Source organism: Pelobates fuscus, chromosome 5 (assembly GCF_036172605.1).
Source record: "Pelobates fuscus isolate aPelFus1 chromosome 5, aPelFus1.pri, whole genome shotgun sequence".
Classification (NCBI taxonomy): domain Eukaryota; kingdom Metazoa; phylum Chordata; class Amphibia; order Anura; family Pelobatidae; genus Pelobates; species Pelobates fuscus.
The window spans coordinates 1,941,518-1,965,847 of NC_086321.1; the positions used below are offsets into that span (position 1 = coordinate 1,941,518).

The 24,330-nt window shown below is 43.9% G+C and overlaps 1 protein-coding gene across 1 annotated transcript in view; it reads right to left on the reverse strand.

The window, feature by feature from the left end:
• Positions 1 to 9,070: 9,070 nt before the first annotated feature.
• Positions 9,071 to 24,330, reverse strand: part of LOC134610551 (inter-alpha-trypsin inhibitor-like) — a 102,976-nt gene continuing 87,716 nt past the window's right edge. Inside the window, exons 5-7 of the mRNA XM_063453525.1 lie at positions 15,896 to 15,949; positions 12,698 to 12,776; positions 9,071 to 9,413 (exon numbers count right to left, since the gene is read on the reverse strand). Of these exons, the coding sequence (XP_063309595.1) occupies positions 9,362 to 9,413; positions 12,698 to 12,776; positions 15,896 to 15,949 (185 nt within the window). The 3' untranslated portion in view covers positions 9,071 to 9,361. The remainder of the gene's footprint in view (positions 9,414 to 12,697; positions 12,777 to 15,895; positions 15,950 to 24,330) is intronic.

Here is a 24,330-nt window from a genome sequence, read left to right on the forward strand (position 1 = left end):
AGACCTGGTCCACCTGGTGACCCGGGAGATGGAACTGGAACAGGGCTACCAAAATCTGTTCCACTCCAGTGAGAAGGCTCAGCAGGGAAGCGGAGACCCAGATCCAGACCCATTCAGCTGGGCAGATATTGTAGAGATTTACTGGGAGGAACCCCAGGCGGCTGGTGGAGATGGAACTGAGGTCTCTACACCGGCCCTACAGGGATGCTGGGCGGTCAGCCCAGATCCCCAGCGGCAGATTTATTTGCAGGGAATAGAGAGCCGTGTCTCCTTTCCCCAGCGGCAGTGTGAAGTGCAGGGAGAGGAGAGCAGCGTCCTCCCTCCCCAGCGGCAGGCTGAGTTACAGGGGGCAGAGGTAGTTGTTCCTGCCCTCCAGCAGCAGAGTGGTATGCCAGGAAGGCAGTGTGAAGTACAGGGAGAGGAGAGCAGCGTCCTCCCTCCCCAGCGGCAGAGTGATGTATTGGGAATTGGGAGCCTAGTCTCCATTCCCCAGCGGCAGGCTGAGTTACAGGGGGCAGAGATAGTTGCTTCTCTCCCCCAGCAGCAGAGTGAATTCAAGGGAATTGGGAGCCCAGTCTCCATATCCCAGCGGGAGATAAAGCAGGGAATTGGGAGCACAGTCTCCATTCCCCAGCGGCAGAGTATCCTACAGGGAATAGAGAGCCCAGTCTCCTTTCCCCAGCAGCAGGACTCTGTATTGGGAGCAGAGATAGTCGGTCTCCCTCCCCCGCGGCTGGAAGTATATATGGGAGAGGAGCTTGTTACCCCCTCTCCCCAGCAGAAGCTTAACATACTAGGGGGAGACAGTAAGCCCCACAACCGTGCAGATGGGACTGTGGTCTCTGCACTTACAGCACAGGGGGTAGGGACGGTCGGTCCTGCCCCTTAACGACAGGGCTGTTTAGCCAAAGGGGAGACAGTCGGTCTCCCCCTCCGGCAGCAGAGCTGTGCATCTAAAGGGGAGACAGTCGGTGTCCAGCAGCAGAGCGGTGTATCCAAAGGGGAGACAGTCTGTCTCCAGCAACTAGGCTACTTCCATGGTAGCGCTGGCACCAGGGCAGAGTACCGCTGGTCTCTGCCCACTCAGCAACCCACCAAGGCAGCCTACTAGTCCCCCACACAGCCATGGTGAGGCATCTGGACATGGACAAGTTTATCCCTTATTCAGGTGTAGTAACCAGTTATTGTGGGTGGGCTGTACTGCTGTTTCTGTTTTGTGGGTGGGCTGCTGGACTAACAAGGGCACTGACCGGCAGGAGGTCAGATACCCTGTTAGTCTGTTTGGAAAAGGGGAGAGATGTGACGAGACCAATCCCGCCACATTGCATTGGAGGAGCCTGGTTGCCCGCCTCTTGCCCTGTGACTATGGACCCTGGGAGATTTGGCCCGTTCAATTCAGTATGATAGGAGTTATGTATTTTTGTATCCTTTTGTGTTTTACTGGTAACATGTGCTCAATGGAGTCTGCCTCTATCCCTGGATATAATTGGATTATTTTCCCCATTTTCTCCAGGATAGAGGGCTCTGTAAAACCGGTTTGGGCCAGATAGCCATGGTGCCAGCCAGGCCCCAAAAGATACTTTACTAACTTCTGAACCCCTGGTCTGATTCATGCCATGTTTTGATATGTTGTTCCCCTGAATGGATTGATTGTGAATATAGAATTTTTATGTGAATGTGATGTATATTTTAGAAGTTATGAATATGCTGTAAAAACTGTATTTTTCCTGCCTGTGATAAATTACATTAACCCATTGTGTTCAGTAATTATATCACAGGCAGAGGGGAGGATTTTATGTGTTTGTGCTGGGTGTGTTTTATGTTTTACTGTACGGGATTGGTTACATGTTGTCCCTCCCTGTGGGATGTCCCCTTGCATGCATAAAAGTCTGTGAGTGTTAATTAAAACAGACCACTGCTTGACCCTCAACACGGAGCCTTGTCTCGTTCTTGGGGGGATTTACTGTATGCTGTTAGAGACTGATTGCCAGGAGTGTAAGCTGATTGTCTGCAATTCCCAGCTACTTGTGAGGTTCCAGTTCGGGAGTTGGAGTGCTATTTTGTATCCAGTTCGGGAGTTTGGTGTTCTGCAGTACGTGTGCCTGTATATCTGGAAGGGGAAGATCTACTAAACGGCGGTTTAACCCCTTTATGCCTGGGGGTGCCGTTACAGTCACACAGTAAAATATACAATGTCACTGACAGTCAGGAAATCACAGACACACTCTCTGTCACACAGTAAAATATACAATGTCACTGACAGTCAGGAAATCACAGACACACTCTCTGTCACACAGTAAAATATACAATGTCACCGACAGTCAGGAAATCACAGACACACTCTCTGTCACACAGTAAAATATACAATGTCACTGACAGTCAGGAAATCACAGACCCACTCTCTGTCACACAGTAAAATATACAATGTCACCGACAGTCAGGAAATCACAGACCCACTCTCTGTCACACAGTAAAATATACAATGTCACCGACAGTCAGGAAATCACAGACACACTCTCAGTCACACAGTAAAATATACAATGTCACTGACAGTCAGGAAATCACAGATACACTCTCAGTCACACAGTAAAATATACAATGTCACTGACAGTCAGGAAATCACAGACACACTCTCTGTCACACAGTAAAATATACAATGTCACTGACAGTCAGGAAATCACAGACACACTCTCTGTCACACAGTAAAATATACAATGTCACTGACAGTCAGGAAATCACAGACACACTCTCTGTCACACAGTAAAATATACAATGTCACTGACAGTCAGGAAATCACAGACCCACTCTTTGTCACACAGTAAAATATACAATGTCGCTGACAGTCAGAAAAACACAGACCCACTCTCTGTCACACAGTAAAATACACAATGTAACTGGCAGTCAGAAAAACACAGACCCACTCTCTGTCACACAGTAAAATATACAATGTCACTGACAGTCAGGAAATAACAGACACACTCTCAGTCACACAGTAAAATATACAATGTCACTGACAGTCAGGAAATCACAGACCCACTCTCTGTCACACAGTAAAATACACAATGTCACTGACAGTCAGAAAAACACAGACACACTCTCAGTCACACAGTAAAATATACAATGTCACTGACAGTCAGGAAATCACAGACACACTCTCAGTCACACAGTAAAATATACAATGTCACTGACAGTCAGAAAAACACAGACACACTCTCTGTCACACAGTAAAATACACAATGTCACTGACAGTCAGGAAATCACAGACACACTCTCAGTCACACAGTAAAATATACAATGTCACTGACAGTCAGAAAAACACAGACACACTCTCTGTCACACAGTAAAATACACAATGTCACTGTCAGTCAGGAAATCACAGACACGCTCTCTGTCACACAGTAAAATATACAATGTCACTGACAGTCAGGAAATCACAGACACACTCTCTGTCACACAGTAAAATATACAATGTCACTGACACTCAGGAAATCACAGACACACTCTCTGTCACACAGTAAAATATACAATGTCACTGACAGTCAGGAAATCACAGACACACTCTCTGTCACACAGTAAAATATACAATGTCACTGACAGTCAGAAAAACACAGACACACTCTCAGTCACACAGTAAAATATACAATGTCACTGACAGTCAGGAAATCACAGACACACTCTCAGTCACACAGTAAAATATACAATGTCACTGACAGTCAGGAAATCACAGATACACTCTCTGTCACACAGTAAAATATACAATGTCACTGACAGTCAGGAAATCACAGACACGCTCTCTGTCACACAGTAAAATACACAATGTCACTGTCAGTCAGGAAATCACAGACACACTCTCTGTCACACAGTAAAATACACAATGTCACTGACAGTCAGGAAATCACAGACACGCTCTCTGTCACACAGTAAAATACACAATGTCACTGACACTCAGGAAATCACAGACACACTCTCAGTCACACAGTAAAATATACAATGTCACTGACAGTCAGGAAATCACAGACACACTCTCAGTCACACAGTAAAATATACAATGTCACTGACAGTCAGGAAATCACAGACCCACTCTCTATCACACAGTAAAATATACAATGTCACTGACAGTCAGGAAATCACAGACACACTCTCTGTCACACAGTAAAATACACAATGTCACTGACAGTCAGAAAAACACAGACACACTCTCAGTCACACAGTAAAATATACAATGTCACTGACAGTCAGGAAATCACAGACACACTCTCTGTCACACAGTAAAATATACAATGTCACCGACAGTCAGGAAATCACAGACACACTCTCTGTCACACAGTAAAATATACAATGTCACTGACAGTCAGGAAATCACAGACACACTCTCTGTCACACAGTAAAATATACAATGTCACTGACAGTCAGGAAATCACAGACCCACTCTCTGTCACACAGTAAAATATACAATGTCACTGACAGTCAGGAAATCACAGACACACTCTCTGTCACACAGTAAAATATACAATGTCACTGACAGTCAGGAAATCACAGACCCACTCTCTGTCACACAGTAAAATATACAATGTCACTGACAGTCAGGAAATCACAGACACACTCTCTGTCACACAGTAAAATACACAATGTCACTGACAGTCAGAAAAACACAGACACACTCTCTGTCACACAGTAAAATACACAATGTCACTGACAGTCAGAAAAACACAGACACACTCTCTGTCACACAGTAAAATATACAATGTCACTGACAGTCAGGAAATCACAGACCCACTCTCTGTCACACAGTAAAATATACAATGTCACTGACAGTCAGGAAATCACAGACCCACTCTCTGTCACACAGTAAAATACACAATGTCACTGACAGTCAGAAAAACACAGACACACTCTCTGTCACACAGTAAAATACACAATGTCACTGACAGTCAGAAAAACACAGACACACTCTCTGTCACACAGTAAAATACACAATGTCACTGTCAGTCAGGAAATCACAGACACGCTCTCTGTCACACAGTAAAATATACAATGTCACTGACAGTCAGGAAATCACAGACACACTCTCTGTCACACAGTAAAATATACAATGTCACTGACAGTCAGGAAATCACAGACACACTCTCTGTCACACAGTAAAATACACAATGTCACTGACAGTCAGAAAAACACAGACACACTCTCTGTCACACAGTAAAATACACAATGTCACTGACAGTCAGGAAATCACAGACACACTCTCTGTCACACAGTAAAATATACAATGTCACCGACAGTCAGGAAATCACAGACACACTCTCTGTCACACAGTAAAATATACAATGTCACTGTCAGTCAGGAAATCACAGACACACTCTCTGTCACACAGTAAAATATACAATGTCACTGTCAGTCAGGAAATCACAGACACACTCTCTGTCACACAGTAAAATACACAATGTCACTGACAGTCAGGAAATCACAGACACACTCTCTGTCACACAGTAAAATACACAATGTCACTGACAGTCAGAAAAACACAGACACACTCTCTGTCACACAGTAAAATATACAATGTCACTGACAGTCAGGAAATCACAGACACACTCTCTGTCACACAGTAAAATATACAATGTCACTGACAGTCAGAAAAACACAGACCCACTCTCTGTCACACAGTAAAATATACAATGTCACTGACAGTCAGGAAATCACAGACCCACTCTTTGTCACACAGTAAAATATACAATGTCGCTGACAGTCAGAAAAACACAGACCCACTCTCTGTCACACAGTAAAATATACAATGTCACTGAAAGTCAGGAAATCACAGACACACTCTCTGTCACACAGTAAAATACACAATGTCACTGACAGTCAGAAAAACACAGACACACTCTCTGTCACACAGTAAAATACACAATGTCACTGTCAGTCAGGAAATCACAGACACACTCTCTGTCACACAGTAAAATATACAATGTCACTGACAGTCAGAAAAACACAGACCCACTCTCTGTCACACAGTAAAATATACAATGTCACCGACAGTCAGAAAAACACAGACCCACTCTCTGTCACACAGTAAAATATACAATGTCACTGAAAGTCAGGAAATCACAGACACACTCTCTGTCACACAGTAAAATACACAATGTCACTGACAGTCAGAAAAACACAGACACACTCTCTGTCACACAGTAAAATACACAATGTCACTGTCAGTCAGGAAATCACAGACACACTCTCTGTCACACAGTAAAATATACAATGTCACTGACAGTCAGAAAAACACAGACCCACTCTCTGTCACACAGTAAAATATACAATGTCACCGACAGTCAGGAAATCACAGACACACTCTCTGTCACACAGTAAAATATACAATGTCACTGACAGTCAGTAAGAACACAGACCCACAGTAGAAAAACTTAACTGGTGGTGTTCCTCAGGGTTCTGTTTTGGGACCGCTTCTGTTTAACATATTTATAAATGATCTTGAAATGGGCATTGAAAGCCATGTTTCAGTGTTTGCACATGACACAAAACTATGTAAAGTTATAAAATGTGAGCAGGATATTGCCTTGCTGCAGAGGGATTTTTATAGATTGGGGGACTGGCCACTAAAATGGCAGATGAAATTTAACGTAGAGAAATGCAAAGTTATGCACTTCGGGGTTAAGAATGCACAAGCAATTTACACCCTAAATGGTAGTGAATTATGGATAACCAACACACGAGAAGGATTTGGGAATTGTTATAGACAACAAATTAGGCAGCAACATGCAATGTCAATCTGCAGTTGCTAAGGCCAGTAAGGTTTTGTCATGTATAAATAGGGGCATAAATTCTCGGGATGAAAATATAATTTTGCCTCTTTATAAATCGCTGGTAAGACCACACCTTGAATATGCTGTGCAATTTGGGCACCTGTTCTAAAGAAGGATAATATGGCACTAGAAAAAGTCCAGAGACGAGCTACAAAATTGATAAAAGGAATGGAGCATTTTAGTTACGAAGAAAGGTAAAAAAATCTTAAATCTCTTTAGTTTGAAAAAACGGCGCCTCAGAAGGGATATGATAACATACAAATATATTCGGGGCCAGTACAAACCATTATCTGGAAATCTATTCATAAACAGGGCTATACATAGGACACGAGGTCACACATTTAGGCTGGAAGAAAGGAGATTTCATCTAAGGCAAAGAAAAGTTTTTTTTTACAGTAAGATCAATAAGGATATGGACTTCTCTGCCTGAAGAGGTGGTTTTATCAGAGTCCATACAGATGTTTAAGCTGCAATCTGACAGTCAGTAAATCACAGACCCACTCTCAGTCATACAGTAAAATACACAATGTCACTAACGGACAGTCACTAAAATTGAAAACCTTAAGAACAATAAGGATGTGGAATTCTCAGCCTGAAGACGTGGTTTTATCAGAGTCCATACAGATGTTTAAACAGCAACCAGATGCAGGACCGCCATCATGGGCCCGGCGGTCCTGGGGGGCCCGGACTGCTCAGGTCGTCACGGGCCCCACATTAGCTATTTGAACACACATATAGCGATTAACGTTATATATGTGTGCACTGCGGGCCCCCCGCTACCTGTATTCTGCAGGGGGCCCAGCACACTTGAAATATACTGCCCAGCTACTCAGCTCTGTTGAAGTCTCTTACCATGGCACCGCTCCGCACGGCTCGCGAGACTTCTACAGAGCAGAGTAGCTGGGCAGTATATTTCAAGTGTGCTGGGCCCCCTGCAGAATACAGGTAAGGGGGGTGGGAAAGGGGGGCAGCACCATGCCTCAGGACCTCTGGCTCCAGGGCTCCAGCCAATGTGATCTCCCCCCTCCATGGCCACAGGTGAGATACAGGGAGGAGGAACACTATATACTAACATTTACACACACTATTCACTAACATATACACACAAACTAATCACTAAACATTTACACACACTACATCCTTACACAAACATACTCTGCAGTCACTACACACACACACTACATCCACTACACAAACACACACTCTGCATTCACTATAAACACACACTACATTGACTACACAAACACACACTCTGCATCCAATATACACCTCATACATTACACAATGTACAATCTGCATCCACTTAACACACGAACTCTGCATCCACTACACACATTCTACATCCACTATACACACACCAGAATCAATACACACTGCATCCCTGTGGGCTGACTCAGGGGGGGCAGCACTTTGGGCGGACTCGGTTGCAGGCACCGGGGGGCCCAGATCTTGAGCTGTGTCAGGTGTCTGATGGCAGCCCTGACTAGATGCATATTTGCAAAAACAGAATATTCAAGGATATAATCTTTCAATGTAGGGTTATAACTGCTTGATTCAAGGATAAATCTGACTGCCATTCTGGGGTCAAGAAGGAATTTCTTTCCTAGTTTGTTGCAAAATTGGAAGCGCTAAAAACGTTTTTGTTTACCTTCTTTTGGATCAACAGCAAATAACTAATGTGAGGAAGGCTGCACTTGATGGACACATGTCTCCTTTCAGCTATGTAACTATGTAACTATGTAAAACTGATTTGCAAAATATAGGCTAAAATACCCCAATTGTGTCTATTTATAGTGAAATTGGCGATTTTTTCCTAATTGCCTATTTTATTTTGGCCTAGGTTTTTCAATTTGTTTTTTAGTTTAGTGAAATTAATTATTTAGTAAATCCATGTGTGTAATGTTTACTGGATATCCGGGGTCCGAGATAGCTGTTAGACCTGGTCAATGACAAGCCGAGATTTAAAGAGACAGGCTTACACTTCTAACTGCCGAGCTAATGGGATTGTAAAACCAAATGCTCAATATCCATTACTTAAAATGCATTTTATTCCCTCTCACTATGTAACGCATTCCAAGTAAATGTTTTTTTTAAAAAGAGCAGATATTTTCCATAAAAGCTGACATGACTGGGATTTCTCTCGCTCTGTCTCCCGATTTATCGAGCTCCGTGGAGTGCATGCGCAGGTTAAGCACAGAAGGTGTACATGCTGATCTAATGGTGCACACCGCTTTAACAGAGCTATGACTGGTGTGCTATGTGTGGGTCGTGATGACTGTGTGTGATACAAAGTATGTCTGAGACATGCTCAATTTCCCTTCATTCATAAACAAACCAAATCGTCTGAATCGAAATCCTTTTAGTCCTCAATCAAAGGGAACAATTTAACGGCAAACTGATTCATTCACGTTGTGGATTAAGAGGTTTTTGATTCTGACGATTTGGTTAGTTTATGAATAAACCAATTTTTTTTTTTAAATTAGGCAAAACTCATTTGTGGCATAATTTGTATTAAATCTCCTGGGTGGAATTTGTGGCCTCTTTTCAATTTATTTCATCTCCACGGCTGGAACGAGCTTGTGTTGCTTCTTCAGATTCTTCCTACAAAAGAAAGAGCACAAGAGGGAAGTGAGGAAGTCATTATACAGGTCCACGTTTATCCAGCTCACGATCTATTAACCCAGTTATTGATTTATCCAGCTCACGATCTATTAACCGACTTATTGATTTATCCAGCTCACGATCTATTAACCGAGTTATTGGTTTATCCAGCTCCAGATCTATTAACCGAGTTATTGATTTATCCAGCTCCAGATCTATTAACCGAGTTATTGGTTTATCCAGCTCCAGATCTATTAACCCAGTTATTGATTTATCCAGATCCAGATATATTAACCTAGTTATTGATTTATCCAGCTCCAGATATATTAACCTAGTTATTGATTTATCCAGCTCCTGATCTATTAACCGAGTTATTGATTTATCCAGCTCCAGATATATTAACCGAGTTATTGGTTTATCCAGCTCCAGATCTATTAACCTAGTTATTGGTTTATCCAGCTCACGATCTATTAACCCAGTTATTGATTTATCCAGCTCCAGATATATTAACCTAGTTATTGATTTATCCAGCTCCAGATCTATTAACCTAGTTATTGATTTATCCAGCTCCAGATCTATTAACCTAGTTATTGATTTATCCAGCTCCAGATATATTAACCTAGTTATTGATTTATCCAGCTCCAGATCTATTAACCGAGTTATTGATTTATCCAGCTCCAGCTCTATTAACCTGGTTATTGATTTATCCAGCTCCAGATCTATTAACCTAGTTATTGATTTATCCAGCTCCAGATATATTAACCTAGTTATTGATTTATCCAGCTCCAGATCTATTAACCTAGTTATTGATTTATCCAGCTCCAGATCTATTAACCTAGTTATTGATTTATCCAGCTCCAGATATATTAACCTAGTTATTGATTTATCCAGCTCCAGATCTATTAACCTAGTTATTGATTTATCCAGCTCCAGATCTATTAACCTAGTTATTGATTTATCCAGCTCCAGATCTATTAACCTAGTTATTGATTTATCCAGCTCCAGATCTATTAACCGAGTTATTGATTTATCCAGCTCCAGCTCTATTAACCTGGTTATTGATTTATCCAGCTCCAGATCTATTAACCTAGTTATTGATTTATCCAGCTCCAGATAGATTAACCGAGTTATTGATTTATCCAGCTCCAGATCTATTAACCGAGTTATTGATTTATCCAGCTCCAGATATATTAACCGAGTTATTGATTTATCCAGCTCCAGATCTATTAACCGAGTTATTGGTTTATCCAGCTCCAGATATATTACCCTAGTTATTGATTTATCCAGCTCCAGATCTATTAACCTAGTTATTGATTTATCCAGCTCCAGATCTATTAACCCAGTTATTGATTTATCCAGCTCCAGATCTATTAACCTAGTTATTGATTTATCCAGCTCCAGATAGATTAACCGAGTTATTGATTTATCCAGCTCCAGATCTATTAACCTAGTTATTGATTTATCCAGCTCCAGATCTATTAACCGAGTTATTGATTTATCCAGCTCCAGATCTATTAACCTAGTTATTGATTTATCCAGCTCCAGATCTATTAACCCAGTTATTGATTTATCCAGCTCCAGATCTATTAACCAAGTTATTGATTTATCCAGCTCCAGATCTATTAACCGAGTTATTGATTTATCCAGCTCCAGATCTATTAACAGAGTTATTGATTTATCCAGCTCCAGATCTATTAACCGAGTTATTGATTTATCCAGCTCCAGATATATTAACCTAGTTATTGATTTATCCAGCTCCAGATCTATTAACCTAGTTATTGATTTATCCAGCTCCAGATCTATTAACCTAGTTATTGATTTATCCAGCTCCAGATATATTAACCTAGTTATTGATTTATCCAGCTCCAGATCTATTAACCCAGTTATTGATTTATCCAGCTCCAGATCTATTAACCAAGTTATTGATTTATCCAGCTCCAGATCTATTAACCTAGTTATTGATTTATCCAGCTCCAGATATATTAACCTAGTTATTGATTTATCCAGCTCCAGATCTATTAACCGAGTTATTGGTTTATCCAGCTCCAGATCGATTAACCGAGTTATTGATTTATCCAGCTCCAGATCTATTAACCGAGTTATTGATTTATCCAGCTCCAGATCTATTAACCGAGTTATTGATCTATCCAGCTCCAGATATATTAACCGAGTTATTGATTTATCCAGCTCCAGATATATTAACCGAGTTATTGATTTATCCAGCTCCAGATCTATTAACCGAGTTATTGATTTATCCAGCTCCAGATCTATTAACCCAGTTATTGATTTATCCAGCTCCAGATCTATTAACCTAGTTATTGATTTATCCAGCTCCAGATAGATTAACCGAGTTATTGATTTATCCAGCTCCAGATCTATTAACCCAGTTATTGATTTATCCAGCTCCAGATCTATTAACCGAGTTATTGATTTATCCAGCTCCAGATCTATTAACCCAGTTATTGATTTATCCAGCTCCAGATCTATTAACCGAGTTATTGATTTATCCAGCTCCAGATATATTAACCTAGTTATTGATTTATCCAGCTCCAGATCTATTAACCGAGTTATTGATTTATCCAGCTCCAGATATATTAACCTAGTTATTGGTTTATCCAGCTCCAGATCTATTAACCGAGTTATTGATTTATCCAGCTCCAGATCTATTAACCCAGTTATTGATTTATCCAGCTCCAGATCTATTAACCGAGTTATTGATTTATCCAGCTCCAGATCTATTAACCGAGTTATTGATTTATCCAGCTCCAGCTCTATTAACCTAGTTATTGATTTATCCAGCTCCAGATCTATTAACCCAGTTATTGATTTATCCAGCTCCAGATCTATTAACCTAGTTATTGATTTATCCAGCTCCAGATATATTAACCTAGTTATTGGTTTATCCAGCTCCAGATCTATTAACCGAGTTATTGATTTATCCAGCTCCAGATCTATTAACCTGGTTATTGATTTATTCAGATTCAGTTATTGAGTTGTGGATAATGCACACATTTTCTGTTATATGGTTTATAAGAAATAGTAAGGAGTGGTCATTTGAGGTGCTTCTTATGGAGAAGATTGATATTGTTGTGACGTCGTGCATTTCAGGGACATTAATCAGAAGATAATAAATAGACGCTCATTGATTCATGGTGTAAAATAAGACGTTGATTGTTTGACATGAGTAGTTTATTCTTTCTCTATATAACAGCTATGCATTGACGCCATTCATTTAAATATTTGCGTTTTTAACTCTAAGAAATATTTGTGAACAGGAAACTTACCTCTGGACCAGGTACAGCCCAAGTGTGACCAAAAACGCAACACCAAACACACAGCCGCATACAATTCCCACAATCAGACCTGTGGATGACAAAACAACAAGCTGCAGAGTATACTGTCAAACACTATATAGAGTAATCTAGTACAGAGCCCACGGGGATCTACCTGCAGCATGTAATGTTATAGATATCTGTAGCTTCGTTATGGTTAGTTGTGCAGGGACGATGACATGGTTAGTTGTGCAGGGATGACGACATGGTTAGTTGTGCAGGGATGATGACATGGTTAGTTGCGCAGGGATGATGACATGGTTAGTTGTGCAGGGATGATGACATGGTTAGTTGCGCAGGGATGATGACATGGTTAGTTGCGCAGGGATGACGACATGGTTAGTTGTGCTGGGATGATGACATGGTTAGTTGTGCTGGGATGATGACATGGTTAGTTGTGCAGGGATGACGACATGGTTAGTTGTGCAGGGATGATGACATGGTTAGTTGCGCAGGGATGATGACATAGTTAGTTGCGCAGGGATGATGACATGGTTAGTTGCGCAGGGATGATGACATGGTTAGTTGCGCAGGGATGATGACATGGTTAGTTGCGCAGGGATGATGACATGGTTAGTTGTGCTGGGATGATGACATGGTTAGTTGTGCAGGGATGATGACATGGTTAGTTGTGCTGGGATGATGACATGGTTAGTTGCGCAGGGATGATGACATGGTTAGTTGCGCAGGGATGATGACATGGTTAGTTGCGCAGGGATGATGACATGGTTAGTTGCGCAGGGATGATGACATGGTTAGTTGCGCAGGGATGATGACATGGTTAGTTGCGCAGGGATGATGACATGGTTAGTTGCGCAGGGATGATGACATGGTTAGTTGCGCAGGGATGATGACATGGTTAGTTGCGCAGGGATGATGACATGGTTAGTTGTGCAGGGATGATGACATGGTTAGTTGTGCAGGGATGATGACATGGTTAGTTGCGCAGGGATGATGACATGGTTAGTTGCGCAGGGATGATGACATGGTTAGTTGCGCAGGGATGATGACATGGTTAGTTGCGCAGGGATGATGACATGGTTAGTTGCGCAGGGATGATGACATGGTTAGTTGTGCAGGGATGATGACATGGTTAGTTGTGCAGGGATGATGACATGGTTAGTTGTGCAGGGATGATGACATGGATAGTTGTGCAGGGATGATGACATGGTTAGTTGTGCAGGGATGATGACATGGTTAGTTGTGCAGGGATGATGACATGGTTAGTTGCGCAGGGATGATGACATGGTTAGTTGCGCAGGGATGATGACATGGTTAGTTGCGCAGGGATGATGACATGGTTAGTTGTGCAGGGATGATGACATGGTTAGTTGCGCAGGGATGATGACATGGTTAGTTGCGCAGGGATGATGACATGGTTAGTTGCGCAGGGATGATGACATGGTTAGTTGCGCAGGGACGATATCAGGGCCGGACTGGGAATAAAAAAATTGTTCCGGGCATTTTTTAATCACAGCGGCCCACTAAGAAGGGGGCGGGGCAGAGAGGGTGTGTTCACCAATGACAAACACGCCCCTCTCAAAGTGAGCATGTTGGTTCAATGCTCTTCCAGGGCAGACCATGTGCAGAGCTCTGCTGAAGAGCTCTAGCATGAGTAAAAAGCCCTGTATTTGTTCTGCACAGCGCAAGTAAATTTAATAACATGCTTGCACTGTGTTTCCTTGCAACTTGTCTCTGGTGTCTCTATAAATGGATACCAGGAGACAGAAGGGCCAGGAAAGAGTATTGTGCATGTGTTTGGAGCCTGCTTGTGTTATTGTGTGTGTGCAGAGTGAGCTGATTGTGGTGTGATATTGTGTAAATAGGTTTTAGTTGTGTTGTGTTTGTGGTGTAATGTAATGCATATGTGGGTAGGGGCTGTAGAGAATGTGTGTATAGGGGATGCAGTATGTATGTGCAGTGTTTGTGTGAGGGATGCTGTAGTGTATATATATATATATATATATATATATATGTGTGTGTGTGTTTGGAAGTATTGTGTGTATGTGTGTGTGTGAGTGGCGCAGTGTGTTTGGGGGGTTATGTGTGTGTATGTGAGGGGTGCAGTGTGTGTGAGGGTGATGTGTCCCTCCTCCCTTTTTACCGTTAGCCTGGGAGGAGGGACTGTGCTGCTGCCATCCCTGGTGGTCCAGTGGTGAGTGAACTCTAGCCTATGGGGCTAGAGTTCATGCTCGCGAGATCGGGGGTGTTGCCATGGCAAGAAGAACCCAGTGGAGCTGCAAGATAGAGTATTGCTGGGTCCTCTATCCCTTCCTCCCCAGCCGCATGTCTGTGCAAGGGAGGGCCCTGCACCGGGCCTGGATCTTTTGGTTATTTGTGCAGGGACGACATGGCAAGTTGTGCAGGGAAGATATGGCTAGGTGTGCAGGGACCACATGGCTAGGTGTGCAGGGACCACATGGCTAGGTGTGCAGGGACCACATGGCTAGGTGTGCAGGGACCACATGGCTAGGTGTGCAGGGACCACATGACTAGGTGTGCAGGGACCACATGGCTAGGTGTGCAGGGACCACATGGCTAGGTGTGCAGGGACCACATGGCTAGGTGTGCAGGGACCACATGGCTAGGTGTGCAGGGACCACATGGCTAGGTGTGCAGGGACCACATGGCTAGGTGTGCAGGGACCACATGGCTAGGTGTGCAGGGACCACATGGCTAGGTGTGCAGGGACCACATGGCTAGGTGTGCAGGGATGACATGGCTAGGTGTGCAGGGACCACATGGCTAGGTGTGCAGGGACCACATGGCTAGGTGTGCAGGGACCACATGGCTAGGTGTGCAGGGACCACATGGCTAGGTGTGCAGGGACCACATGGCTAGGTGTGCAGGGACCACATGGCTAGGTGTGCAGGGAAGATATGGCTAGGTGTGCAGGGACGACATGGCTAGGTGTGCAAGGACGACATGGCTAGGTGTGCAGGGACGACATGGCTAGGTGTGCAGGGAAGATATGGCTAGGTGTGCAGGGACGATATGGCTAGGTGTGCAGAGACCACATGGCTAGGTTTGCAGGGACCACATGGCTAGGTGTGCAGGGACCACATGGCTAGGTGTGCAGGGACCACATGGTTAATTGTGCAGGTTCAATATGGGGAGATTTGTATGATGGGCTATTGGGGGATCTCTTACCAGAATCTGTTTCTGATGGAGGGGGTTCTTCACTTTCAGCACCTCCAAACCGTCCTAAAAACGAGATAAAACAATACATTTCTTTAGTGTCTTGATATGTCATGGAGAAGTTACCTCCTTGAAATGTTTCTACAGATGCTGAGAAGGAGCTCACTCAAGTGAAATGCCTCGAGAAACTGTGAACTTCGAATATCTCGGATTGGCATTGGCTGTTATTGTGCCATATCAACTTCAGCCATCTCAGAAGTGGTCACTCTTAATATCCGAGGATATGAATGCCCTTGGAGTTACCATAACATTTCACATTTCAGGAATTTAAAACCGACTTTATCTTATTAAGGGAAGTGCAGTGCATTGATTTTAAAATTACTATTTATTCCTGTAACAGACCGTTTCAGCACACAAGGGGTTAAAATCCGTTTAGGCGATATTCCCCTTTCAGACATAAAGGCAGCTTCAGTAAAACACCAACCTCCCGAACCGCATACAAAGGAATGCTCCAAACTCCCGAACTGGATATAAAATAGCACTCCAAACTCCTGAACCGGAACCTCACGAATTGCTGCTAGCAGACGAATAGGAAAAGCTTCCAAGCGGCTTACACTCCTAGCAATCAGTCTCTATCAGCATACAGTGAATCCCCCCAAGAACGAGACAAGGCTCTGTGTTGAGGGTCAAGCAGTGGTCTGTTTAATGGCGTAAAAAGAACCTTCTTTTATGACAGTTTCCCTTAGGTAGGACCACCCACAGAGTGTTACAAAATAACCAATCATACACGTACATTACAGAAGACACTCCCAGCATTTACACACAAAATCCTCCCCTCTGCCTGTGATACAATTATGTTACATAATGGTTTAACATAATTATCACAGACAGTAAAAATACAGTTTTTACATATGTACTATAAGTTTAAAACCACACATCCAATCTTCATAAAAAAACACATTATTAATCAGCATATTTGAAATATGAACATACTCAAAAATCAGACAAATCCTTCCATTAGTTCAAAAGTTAGCTGGAAGTCCTTTATGACCGACCACAGGCACATTTTCCTGCCCAAAACAGTTCCAGAGATTTGGGCTGTGCGGTCGGTGTATTCGTGCATTTAGCTTAGTATAGCAGTGAGTTCAAACTGTCGAACGGGACTTAGTCTCTGCAGCTGAAAGTTTAGTGTAGGAGAAGGTAAGGGTCAGCGGTGTTCGTTGAAATGTGTAGCCAATTTCAGTTCCATGGATTTGGCTACACATACCGCTGACCTCTTTTGAATGAACAAAGATGGCCGCCGCCACGTGTTTCTTTGTCGAATGGCGGCCACTTCGACTACTTCGGCACTTCGGCTGCATCCGAAGTGCCAATTTAAAGCTGCAGAACTGCTCCAATACAATGTAAAGGGGCAGCAAGTGTTTTAAAATCCAATCTGCTAAAATATTATTTAACAGGCAATATCTTCCAAGGGCCATAGTCTTAAAGGGGCATTGTTCCCAAAAGTCACAGAATGTCCCCAGATGGTTCTTAAAGGGCCAGCAGCAGCATAATAAAATACAATATGCCCAAATACTGTATTATACCAATGCAATGTGGCGAGATTGGTCTCGTCACAATTCCATTTACTGTCAAAGACTTTTCTATTCTGGACTGGTTGGTTTTAGGGTCTTTGATTACTCCCAGTAATGGTTGGTAACTATATCTTCAAAAGGTGATATTCCAGGAATGTGCAGCCCTACAAAATGTATTTACATTGCAGTGAGTTAATCTACTCCATAATCTACCTACCCACAATCCCTGTTTAGGGTTCAAATGGTGAGTTTTACTTCCTTTTATTCCCTTGCTGCATTGGTCACCACAGCCGCTCTGACTCCCTGGTTGAGATTGTCAAGATTGATAATCACAACCAATCCAATGCTTCGCTACTGGAAATTATTGGAGACTAGTGCTCAAATCGCTGTGTTCTGCCATGTTCTGTATGAGAAGGATTTGATTTAGAACCATGTCTGACTCACAGTCTTACAGGCACCTCCAGTTTCGTCAGCAAAAGAGCTGTGTTTAACCCTCTAGTGGAAACATTGTAGTTTCTACTAACTCTTAAATTAACTACAGCTCTATCAACACCACTAACGTTGCCAACACCACCACCACTAAAAGTCGATACCACCACTAACTCTGCCAATACAACCACCCCTAACTGTTAATACCACCACCACTAACTATCTCTGCCAATACCATCACCACCACTAACTGCCACCATCACCACCACTTCTCTGAACTCTCTCTTAAGTATCAATATCCTTCTGGAGATACGGTCTCCAGTACTGCGTACAATACTCCAAGTTAGGTATCACCAGTATTCTGTACAATGGCATGAGCACTCCCCTCTTTCTACTGCTAATACCTCTCCCTATAACCACTGCCGTACCCATTCAACAATATTGGAATCCAAACTTAAAGATTGCAGTTTATTGAAAACCAGACATAGAATAGAAAATTAGAAAAAACAAGAAAAACTAAACAAGAATTGTAAAAAGAGTACTGGATACCAGAAGCCAAGGTCAGACACACGGGCTTCGCAAGGCTGTTCAGTATACGAACACGTAGTGGCGGCCATATTTAGCTGCGAATACATACAACAGTGTTTGGTCGTCGAGTGCATGGAACTATATTCGGACACTCGACGGCACGAACACCGCTGGGACTTCCATACCTTCCTATGTTCGTCTGGATTCATATAAAAAGAGCGTCGTTCAGTAGGAATAAGCTCCCGAACCAAATACATTGACTAAAGTATCCCCACAAACTCTTACGTTCTGTATTTCATGTATACCCGAAATGTCAAAATGTTACTTCCATGGAAATCCCAAAACCCTGAACCGATCTAGGTGATCTTTGGATATGTTGGTCCCCCAGTTCGGGGCTATCAGGGGATATAACTTTAGTGGGGTTTCCATGAGATTTGGGGGTATTTTCAGGATACTATGTAAAAGTATATTTTTTCTGTGCTTGGAGATAATTGGATTATGTGAATACAGTACCTGATTCAATTATCTCCCAAGCACAGAGGAGGGATTACATTGTTTGTAAATGGGAGTGTCCTGGACCTGAGAGCCAATGTCATTGTATGATTGTCTGTACTGTAGTCTTCTTTCAGGTCCAGAGGGGAGTGCCCCTTGCATGGGGGTTGACATAAAAGGCTGTGTGTGGCTCCATTAAACTCTGTCATCTCACAGCATAGAGCCTTGTCTTATGTTTGTGGGAGAAAGCTATAACAGCTCTCTCTCTCTCTCTCTCTCTCTTCTGCTTGGAGTGCTTAATCACTAGCTCTTTTAAGAGCTGTTCCTGTTTCTTTACAGCATCCCTCCAACTAGGGGGAAAAGAACATCTCTGGCGGAAAAACTCCTCTTCTCATTGGGGAGGCTGCAAAATCTGGGGGCAGCGGTGGGATGGTTCTTTTCCCTTACAGGAGATGCTGCATCTGGATCCGAGAACGTAATGAGCGGATGGAGAATTGCTATGGAGGCTTGAAGAGGTCAACATTAAAGGATTTGTTAGAGAACCGTGGCCGACTGGCAAATAACCGTACCAAAAAGGAACTACTTGCTGAGCTGATGGAAATGTACCCTAATGACGGTATGACTTAAGCAGTAGCCCCGAACCTGGAAGATGAGTTGATGAAGACCATTTGGATGCGGTTGGCGTTGTATGGTCCCAATCCTCCTGCAGACATCATTTCCCAGGTGATGAACTCCGCTATCACTGAGGACCGGGAGACGCGACAATACCAGTTGCGCCTGGCGGAGATCCAGCGACCAGCGAGCCCAGCTGTGGAGCACATTCCAGCCCCAACAGAGCGGAAAAAGATACCCTTCGCAGCTTTTAATAATTCCCAAGAATCGGAGGGAGAAATAGACAGCTACTTAGCGGACTTTGAAAGGCAATGTGCCTTACACAAGGTACCCACAGACAAATAGGTCACCATTCTGGCCAGAAAGTTAACCGGTAGAGCTGCTGAAGCCTTTAGAGCTATATCTGACAATGAGATCTTTCTCTACCCTGTAGGCAAGGAGGCTTTTCTTGCCCGGTACTCAGTCACCCCAGAGGCATACAGGAGGCGGTTTCGGGAATCCCAAAAAACACAGCAGAGATTCCTACACCGAGTGGGCATGCCGTCTCCACCGAACAGCATCCCACTGGATTGCCGGTTGTCAGGCCACATCGGGAGAGGTTGTATTACAGCGTTTTTTATTGGAACATTTCTTCAATACCCTGCAGCCGGAGATACGGGAATGGATCGGAGATCGGTGACCGCTCACCTTGCCTGAAGCAGCTCGTCTGGCCAACAAATATACCGACTCCAGGAAAGTGGACCATCTCTCCCTCACCCTGAATTCTGTGCCCCTGTACCTTACCGGGGACCACCTAGAAAACAACCCATCCCACCCAGGAACGGGGTACGGTGCTTGCGTTGCAAGCAATTTAGACATGTTAAGAGTGATTGTCCACTGGAGCCCCCCAGACCTACATGGGGCTGCCCCAACATTGCAACATCCTGCGCCCAAACCACAGCTGCACACTGCTTGGAAACGGAAATTACCATCGAGAAAAATGGTGAAGTACTGCATGAGGTTGATCTGATACAAGCAGCTACCCGGGATAACCGGCAACATCACCGGCAAATTGTGCTGATAGACGGGCAATCGTCCGTGGATTAAGAGACACCCTGTTAGGAGCTACCCTGACTTTGGTCCAGTGCCACCTGGTACGAGACATAGGACACACCGGACAAACTGTGGCCATCTGGGTAGCTGGGGGAGCTGTATATTACCTACCCACTGCCCGTGTTTATCTAGATTGGGGAGCAGGATCCAGCACCGTAAACGTGGGGGTTATGAAAGACTTACCTGCTGAAGTTCTATTGGGGAACAACCTAGGTCCCCCAGCCTACATCCCCAACGAACCTGCTGAAGCCCACACGTCCCTACCTGCTGAAGTTCTATTGGGGAACAACCTAGGTCCCCCAGCCTACATCCCCAACGAACCTGCTGAAGCCCACACGTCCCTACACGTCTGCAAGCGAGGACTGCAGAAGCCGACTCAGATGCCAGAGAGACTCAGGTAAGAGACTCAGCCCTATCCCTAGACTCAGCCCTGTTAGCCTGGGATACCCCAGAGGAGTTTGGGAGGGAAACCCGGGAGGACCCCACTTTATCCAAATACAGAGTCAAGGCAGATACTGAGCAAGGGGAAGTAGGGGGCGAGAGGTTTACCTGGGAGCAAGATAGGCTATATAGACTAACTGAGGTTTATGGTGAAGGGGTAGCCCCATCCCAGAAGCACCAACTGGTAGTTCCCAGGAAGTTCTGGTGGGAGCATCTCTGGATTGGGCATGACATACCCATAGAACTTCTTTGGGCCAGGAGTCTCTAGGGATATGCCACAGTATTGCAAAATCTATGACACTTGTCAGCGGGTAGGGAAAGGGGGTGATCCCCCTAAAGCTCGACTGCTGTCTATGCCCATTATTGAGGAGCCTTTTAGCAGGATAGCAGTCAACCTAGTGGGTCCCATAGCTAGGCCCAGTTCATCCAGTAAGGCGGACATCCTTACCATGGTGGACTACGCTACCCACTACCCTGAAGCGATTGCTCTATCAAATATCCATGCAGAGGCTCTGGTTCGGATATCCTCTAGAATGGGGTTCCCTAAGGAAATAATTTCCGATCAAGGAACCCAATTCACCGCAGACCTAACCCAACAAATTTGGAAAGTCTGTGGTATTAAGCCTATATATAGTTCACCTTACCACCCCCAGACTAATGCTCTTTGTGAGCAGTTCAACGCTACCCTTAAGCAGATGCTAAGGACCTTTACCGACGCTTCCTGGAGACTGGGAGAAGTTCCTGCCTCACCTCTTGATTGCTTACAGAGAGGTGCCGCAGGAATCTACTGGGTTTTCCCCTTTCAAGTTGCTTTATGGGAGAAGGTGCGAGGCCCCCTTGATCTCATTAGGGAACACTTGGAAGGGGAAACAGTACACGAAGGGACCCCCAATGTGCCATATTTCCTGGAACCCCCGGGACCGCATGGAGCAGTTTGCTAGGTTGGTAAAAGACAATTGTCATGTTTTTTTCTTTAACAAATGCCAAACAAAAAAATAAGAACCACTCACTTTTTATTTCGATGCAGTTTCAGCATGGCAAACTGATGGGGCAGCAAAGCAGAGAGAAAAACTGACAGTCCTTGAAAATAGAAGTTTAGGTGATTTGTCTATGAAGAGGAGATTCAGAAGGGATCCGGTGATAGAACACACGGTCTCTCTAAGAGTGATCCAAAGGATTAGGAAGGAAGTTGATGCAATCAATCAGATTAACACATTAAATGTGCCCTGAGGTGTTGGAGATTGGAGTTTAAATAGCCAAAGGGGTGTGTACTTCCATGCTGTCTTAAAGGGCCAGTAATAAATTAATACAATTCCTGACAACAATCTCCAGGCAGCCCAGGGGCGACAGAGGGTTTGGTGCGATCGGGATGCGCACCAGCATACGTTGGGTGGGGCAAAAATTCCTGGTATTAAAGTCTACCAGGCAGTCTACCAGTCAGGACAAGCTTCAAGCAGCATGGCAGGGTCCCCACCATGTGGTGGAACAGCTCTGTGACACCACTTATATAGTCTCCAGCTGCAACGATGAGAGGATACGGCGATCATTTCATTTTAATATGCTGATGGAGTACCAAGAGAGGCAGAAGGACAGAAGGCCGCTGTATGTGCCCAGGTTACGGATAACCCTGACAGTCTCCCCCTCCCCGATCTTCTAGAAAGAGAAGTGCAAACTGACCTCATCAGTCAGGTGAAGCTAGGAGAGAGGTTGACGGAAACAGAGAACGGACAGGCCCGTCAGTTATTAGAAAATAAGCAGCAGACCTTCTCTCAAGAGCCAGGGTACACAGCGTTAGCTACCCACAAAGTGGAAACCCCCGGGCAAGCTCCCCTTAGACAACCTCCCTACCATATCCCTGAAGTAGTCCAAGAAGGAATGTGGAAGGAGATACAGGAAATGTTACAATTAGGCATCATCGAACCCTCTGACAGTCCGTGGGCCTCCCCGGTAGTCCTTGCACCTAAGAAAGATGGGACCACCCGGTTCTTCATGGACTGTTGAATGGGTAAGGCAGTGGTTGAGTGACAGGCAACAGAGGGTTGTAGTCAATGGAGTATATTCGAAGCTTGGGCTTGTCACCAGTGGGGTACCTCAGGGATCTGTACTTGGACCCATTCTCTTTAATATTTTTATTAGTGATATTGCAGAAGGTCTTGGTGGTAAGGTATGTCTTTTTGCTGATGATACTAAGATATGTAACAGGGTTGATGTCCCAGGAGGGATAAGGCAAATGGCAAATGATTTAGGTAAACTAGAAAAATGGTCAGAGTTGTGGCAACTGACATTTAATGTGGATAAGTGCAAGATAATGCATCTTGGATGTAAAAACCCAAGGGCAGAGTACAGAATATTTGATAGAGTCCTAACCTCAACATCTGAGGAAAGGGATTTAGGGGTGATTATTTCTGATGACTTAAAGGTAGGCAGACAATGTTATAGAGCAGCAGTAAATGCTAGCAGAATGCTTGGTTGTAATGGGAGAGGTATTAGCAGTAGAAAGAGGGAAGTGCTCATGCCATTGTACAGAACACTGGTGAGACCTCACTTGAAGGGTTACTAAACTGGTTCATGGATTGCAGGATAAAACTTACCAGGAAAGGTTAAAGGATCTTAATATGTATAGCTTGGAGGAAAGACGAGACAGGGGGGATATGATAGAAACATTTAAATACATAAAGGGAATCAACACAGTAAAGGAGGTGACTATATTTAAAAGGAGAAAAACTACCACAACAAGAGGACATAGTCTTAAATTAGAGGGACAAAGGTTTAAAAATAATATCAGGAAGTATTACTTTACTGAGAGGGTAGTGGATGCATGGAATAGCCTTCCAGCTGAAGTGGTAGAGGTTAACACAGTGAGGGGTTAAGCATGCGTGGGATAGGCATAAGGCTATCCTAACTATAAGATAAGGCCAGGGACTAATGAAAGTATTTAGAAAACTGGGCAGACTAGATGGGCTGAATGGTTCTTATCTGCCGTCACATTCTATGTTTCTATGACTACAGGTGAGTAAACGTCCGGACTGTTACAGACGCGTACCCGATGCCCAGAATAGATAAACTGTTAGATCACATCGCCTGGGGACATTATCTGACCACCACAGACCTGTGCAAAGGCTATTGGCAGATACCCCTGGCCGAGTGAGCTATCCCCAAGTCGGCCTTCGTCACCCCGTTTGGCTTGTACCAGTTTCGAGTAATGCCATTCGGGATGAAGAATTCCCCGGCCACCTTCCAGCGCATGGTGGATAGACTCCTCGATGGCTTCTAGGACTT